Genomic DNA, 6,402 nt, shown 5'->3' with positions numbered 1-6,402 from the left:
TCTTAGTTCAATCCCACTGCGTGACACCTTGCGCTAGTGTCTTTTAAAATAGCTCCAGACCGAGCAAATTCTTGTGAGTGGATTAGATAGATGGAGACTGAAAGAAACCCGCCGTATGTGTACGTGTGCGCGCGCGTCTTTGTGTTTGCCTCCCGTCACCACTTTACGAACTGTGTTGGTTTATTTACGTCACTTTTAATTAGCAGTTCAGTAAAAGAGACCAATAGAATAAACCTTTGAGTCAATTTGTTCGATTAAAACCTTTCAAAGCGGTGCCCCAGCATGGCTGAAACAAATAAAAGATGAAATATATTACCTACAACAGCAGTATACCTCTATTCATTTTAGGCTAATGCTCTATTGTTAAGTTATTTATTAGCAACAACTTCACTTCTAATCATTCACATTGATAAGGTTTCAATCGGTAATTCGATAAACTAATCGTCAATTTCCACATCCTTCGAGTTGTGCAAACCGCATTCTCACACCTCGCAGTCATTCAGTGCATGAGTAATTATGTAAATTCGAAATTCACACTATATAGGAATATTAAATCGACAAGTACTTTATGTTATCGTTCACAAAAGTGTGAAAAGGAAACATAGCCAGAAATTGGACTCAAAACATATAAGGACTTGGACTCAAAACATATAAGGACTTGGACTCAAAACATATAAGGACTTGGACTCAAAACATATAAAGCTATAACTAAATATCACAAGCACTTTGTCCGACCCTCTAACATTTCTGCTAACCGAACTCAATTTTGGCAATGAAAAAACAAAAAATTAGTTTACACAGCATATTTAATAATCGCCACTACATCCATCTTTTATGAACATCGCCGTTATAAACACAAGAATTACTATTTATAAAAGGGTTAAGACGGTGAGGTGGCGGAATCGTTAACACGCCAGGCAAAATGCTTAATGGCATTTCGTCCATCTTTACGTTCTGAGTTCAAATTTCGCCGAGGATCACTTTGCTTTTCATTCTTTCCGAATCGATGAAATAAGTACACTGGTGTCAGTGTAATCGGCTTACGCTCTCCTTCGAACTTACTGGCCTTGTGCCAAAATTTGAAGCCAATATTTATAAAGAGTGAATTGTTCGTCGAAGCATGCGTAACGGTATGATCAGTCAGCATCTCCGATGGACAAATGATATATGTAAAGTGTAATAGACGCGACTTAGAATCGAAGCTTGGTCAATGGTGGTTGTCACACTGTACAACATTCACCCACAAATAAATAAAGCCAAATGCAATTAAGTATCAAATAGGAGATATGAATACAAAGTCACAAATGTGTCAAGTGCTCACGGACAAGCGGGTACCCCTAGCATACCCAACATTCTTTACGATTTGCAAATTAAATCTTGAAATTTCATTAAATTGATCCCCCCACCCTCTATCCATCTCTACGTCTGCTTCTTCCAACCGACCAACTTCAATGCATGCTAACCACGTAGTCGTTCTTAGTATGTCGATCTGACATTCTGAAATGTACCACATATAGAAGGAGAAGATAACATGTAAAGTTTTATTCTAAATTAAGTTTTCTCCTTAATGCCTCTCCGTATAGCTTGCACGGAAATTATTTAATTAGTTTAATTTAGTCTTCAGTTTATCAATATCCAAATGCCATACATGTTATTCAAAGATTCGAGGCGGAGAAACCTTAACTGTTTGAAACGACTTTTCACTGATAATTAATTATTATTTCTCTTCTAAGTATAAGGCCAAATTCTGGAGAAGAGAGAGCATAATTAATAAAATCAACTTCAATTAATTACTAGTAATTATGTGAGCCAGGGAGAGAACATCTATGTGGTTGCTGGGCCAGCTAGAAATAGCAACCAAACACGCCTTAAATCACATACTACCGTGTGTGTGTTGGCACTCCGTCGCTTACGACGTCGAGGGTTCCAGTTGATCCGATCAACGGAACAGCCTGCTCGTGAAATTAACGTGCAAGTGGCTGAGCACTCCACAGACACGTGTACCCTTAACGTAGTTCTCGGGGATATTCAGCGTGACAAGGCTGGCCCTTTGAAATACAGGTACAACAGAAACAGGAAGTAAGAGTGAGAGAAAGTTGTGGCCAAAGAGTACAGCAGGGTTCGCCACCATCCCCTGCCGGAGCCTCGTGGAGCTTTTAGGTGTTTTCGCTCAATAAACACTCACAACGCCCGGTCTGGGAATCGAAACCGCGATCCTATGACCGCGAGTCCGCTGCCCTAACCACTGGGCCATTGCGCCTCCACACATACTACCGTAAATAAGGGAAATAAGACATGAAAATGCAGATTAGTCACAATAACGTAAAAAGAAATTTCTTAGGTTCTTTTAGCGTTTCTTTCCCAATTGAACGGGCATGACAAGGCAGAGGAAATTTTCTGCTCCTTAGCATGCGCCTGCGCATAACTGCTATTTCTTGCTCTTCTCTTGCTACGCCTAAAGCTAGTCAAAAGTGGAAGGGTTTTGATCATAGGTCTTTCCGTTCAGAGTTGACCTGGGGCTAAACAACAACAACGACTAGTAATTTTGACATCCGACAGTTATGAAAACCAAAACAAAACGAAACTAAATGCTCCGAGTCATTTAGTCCGGCGCTCTTCCATTTCGGTCAAATGATCACCCTACTTATAATGTCTTGTCATTTACATTAATTAACAGTTAATTTATAATTATTCATATTGTGTGTGTGTGTGTGTGTGTGTGTGTGTGTGTGTGCATTCTTGAATAATATTGCAGTTAAACTAAACGAGTCAGGAATGAAACAGATACGTAGAGAAAGAAGTCAAAAGTTGAGTTCTGTTTTCAAAATGATGGCGAGATATGAAACCAATCAGCGTTTGATCAAGACTCCAGTCTATGGCAGGCAACTTCCCCAGATAATTGTAATACCTATTCTCGAGAAAAAAATTGAACAATGACAGGATTAAATGTCCTGTACAGAAAGGTAATAAGAGACCTGCATAAGATTCGACCATTGGTCTTGTGACCAGGATTAGTCATTAAGATAATGTGTTCTCATCAGTAATATCGTGTAATTTCCATTAATTAAAATGTATTGGGATTAGTCTATTAAGTATGCTGATGTCTTTCCTCTCTCTCTCTCTCTCTCTCTCTCTCTCTCTCTCTTCCTCATATTATCCTACACTTACACACATATGTACTCACTTTACCCTACACTCACACACATACGTACTCACTCACTTCACATGCAGACACACAGTCACTTCATACATATACACTCACATCACATACACACGCGCTAACGAGGGATTGTCTACATTGTCATTCAACTTTTAGAAATAGCAGAAAAATGCCATTCGAATCGCACTCGACCGTTCTTAGAAAAGGAGGATACACTAGACAACAAATTCTTTGAGATGCAAAATTACATGAGAGCCACGACTGGAATGCCTTTTATCATATATCTACGAATAAGAACTAACCTGGGAATAAAGAACAGCATACACGTATTACATTAAACTAATATCATAGATAATTCATCAAAATGGACAACTAAAAACCAGCTTACCAGGATAATTCGAAGATAGATCAAGCGCTTCTTTGTAAGACTTCAAAAGAACTGAATTATCATTTGATTTAAAACACAACATATTCGACCAAGTCGTGAGTTTTATATTGTGCTTCCTTCGTCTGCGATATGAATGAAATTCCCTCTTGTTCTCTTGCACAGCGGTTTGTGAAGTGTTCCTTTGCTGAACTGTCAGGTTTTCTCCATCGCTTGGTTCATTTTCAGCTTCCATCATTTCCTGCTTGACTCCTTCCACACACTGTTCTCCTTCCACACACTGTTCTCCTTCCTCCACTGTTTCCTCTGTTATTGTTTCCTTTCTATGTATATTTCTCAATTCTACAAACCTATGATACCAGTCATACACAGTAGATTTTTTCAATGAAGTTGTACTATAGGCCGCTTGTAGTAGCTGAATAGTTTCATCCACAGATTTACCGAGTCTGACGCAAAAGTTTATAACACACCACTGTTCCTTTATGAGAGCGTTATTCATTTCGGAGATGGAGCAGGTGGGGATTTATGTTTTTTCAGTTCTACACACTCTGCATTAGTCGATACAACATATGTACATACAGACGGATGAATATAAATAATATTTACGTTATTAGATGATGTTAAATAATGTAGTTAAGATTGGCCACGTCTTTGCAACATTAATTTACAGACTTCGTTGATGAAAGTATTCAGGAGAATGGAAAAGCCATGAATGCAATTAAAAATTAATAAGAAAAACCCATTTTAAGAATAATTAACATCCAAACCAACCAATTATAATCTTTCATTTGTAAGTAATTAACCAAAGTACTTAAATTCCAGCTTCTCTCCAACTACAAACCACCTTCATAATTTTGTAGCTGAAGAGGAATATTCAAGATTTATGACAATGGCAAATGCTAGAAAGATGAGTCAATGTGTTGCCGGGTTACCGATTGAAAGGTTTGCAGTTCGTGTGTTGTCAGCTGTTGTGCATTATGTCTTAGAAAAACACATACTTAAATGTCAATGGCTCAATTCATCAGGGTATATAACTATATTTCACACGGGAGGCTCATAGCCTATAACATTAAAGTATATTACGTTGAAATGTTACTGATGAGGTCAAATCCTCAAATTATTCAACATACAGAGGTACATACAGTGAGTGATAGATATCCTTGAGCAGTCGATAGTCCACTTATGTAGTTTTCAGTCTAAGGGCACCTGTGACTCATCCTTACTCTTCTTAGTCATATATAGTCCATTCCTTTTGAGGACCAGTACTTAAACTAAGTGAGGGTCTTATTTAACTTCAGGAAATCCGTACAGAGTGGAAAAATTTCCATCTTTTTGCTTATCTTTCTTCTGATCTCACTCTTTCTTTTGTCCCTTTTACATTGCTGAGAGTTTCCGATATTCTTCTAATCTCCTGAGGCTTTTTCTTTTTCCACAACCATAAAGGGTTTCCTACCTTTGTAACTCTTGGCCAATCATGTGTTGAAGGTTTCTTGGTCATCATCAATTCCTAGTGCTCACAGCGCCGAAGATGTGATAATTTCGTTTGCTTCTGATCTAGCTATGCTCAGATTAGAGACCAGATGTGCTCTGGAAACAATCACTGTCTTAATCTCTGGCGCTTCCTCTTATTAGTACAGCTGCTTCTGTTGCTGTTTTTCTTTTGCTCTTCTGAATGTAGCCTTTTATACCACGCGTGGAGCAACTAGGGCTTCTGTCTTGCACTGCCATTCCCATTGAAAGCCTCTCCACTCCTTCAATGAGGTGTAGCTCCAGAGTAGCCTTGTAATCATCAAACGTTAACAGAACTTGGAGATGCAAACCGACCTGACCACATATTATTGCTGGTCACGTTTGCGCTTACGTCATGTGTGTACTGTGAGCACAAGTAACTACAAAAAGACAAACTAATGATCAACGACAATGCCACCATGTGAGACCATGCCAAATACTATGGCAATAGCCTATAGATGTGAAGTGGATCAGCGTTACCTTACTCCTTGCCTGAATATCGGTCTTAAAGACCACTCCTATCAACCAATGAGAACGCATCTTGCCGTACATTGGCTATGGTTTCCTTCAATTTTTCTTTCGAGGGTATACAGAAACAAACCAATTTTTTTCTTTCTTGTAAAAATAAAAGAGGTATTTCACCTTCTTCCATGACCTTTTCTCAATAAATTCGTCGGGTAAAGATGCAATACCTTTTGTAACGAATTTCTTCCTTTACCTCTTTTTTCTTGAATTGGCTGAAGATGAGTCGCTTCTTTTGACTCATGAGATTTGCAAAGGTGGAACCTGGTAGTTTTTGTTGTCGATGTTCGTACAGTTTTTTCATTCAAATAAACATTTTCAACATTATTATCGTTTGTGTCTCCCATTGTAAACAGAAGGCGTTTAAATCTGAACATTTTCCTGCACGTTTGATTTCTTTCCCATTATCTGATTATTCTAAATTCTGCTTTTTTGTTGTTGTTTTTTTTTGTGTTTGAAAATAATTTGAGGGCGTATGTATTTACATTACTGAGGCTATTGCTGTTACACTGTGCTGACTTCCCTGTTATTCCTGAAGCAGCCATCTTGCAACACGGGTAAACATTGCAAATGGCTCATCGCCAGTAAATATAAAACTTAGTTTAAAACATTAAGAAACCTTTACTCGCGGAGCTCTCAGACGAAAACATCCCTTCACTTCTACATGGAATGATAATAATAATAATAATAATAATAATAATAATAATAATAATAATAATAATAATAAAATGTGTATCCAACAAAAACAAAGTGTTGCAATTTCAAGTCTAACTGAAAAGTAAAAGTTTTTATAACGTTAGTTTAAACTACAGATAGTAAGAAGAAG

The 6,402-nt window shown here is 37.9% G+C and overlaps 1 protein-coding gene across 6 annotated transcripts in view; it reads right to left on the bottom strand.

Moving 5' to 3' along the window:
• LOC106874846 (uncharacterized) overlaps positions 1–6,402 on the bottom strand; it is a 719,848-nt gene that overhangs the window by 470,058 nt on the left and 243,388 nt on the right. Inside the window, exon 1 of one of the 6 annotated variants that reach the window (XM_052969394.1) lies at positions 3,549–4,059. The exons of the other annotated variants lie outside the window; for them this stretch is intronic. Coding sequence (XP_052825354.1) covers positions 3,549–4,044 — 496 coding nt within the window. The 5' untranslated portion in view covers positions 4,045–4,059. Of the gene's footprint in view, positions 1–3,548; positions 4,060–6,402 lie in introns of those variants that run through there. 6 annotated transcript variants of the gene reach the window in all.

The sequence above is a fragment of the Octopus bimaculoides genome, chromosome 7, assembly GCF_001194135.2.
Source record: "Octopus bimaculoides isolate UCB-OBI-ISO-001 chromosome 7, ASM119413v2, whole genome shotgun sequence".
In the NCBI taxonomy this organism is placed as follows: Eukaryota; Metazoa; Mollusca; class Cephalopoda; order Octopoda; family Octopodidae; genus Octopus; species Octopus bimaculoides.
The sequence above is the reverse complement of the archived record's forward strand: the minus strand, read 5'-3'. Positions and strand labels throughout refer to the sequence as shown.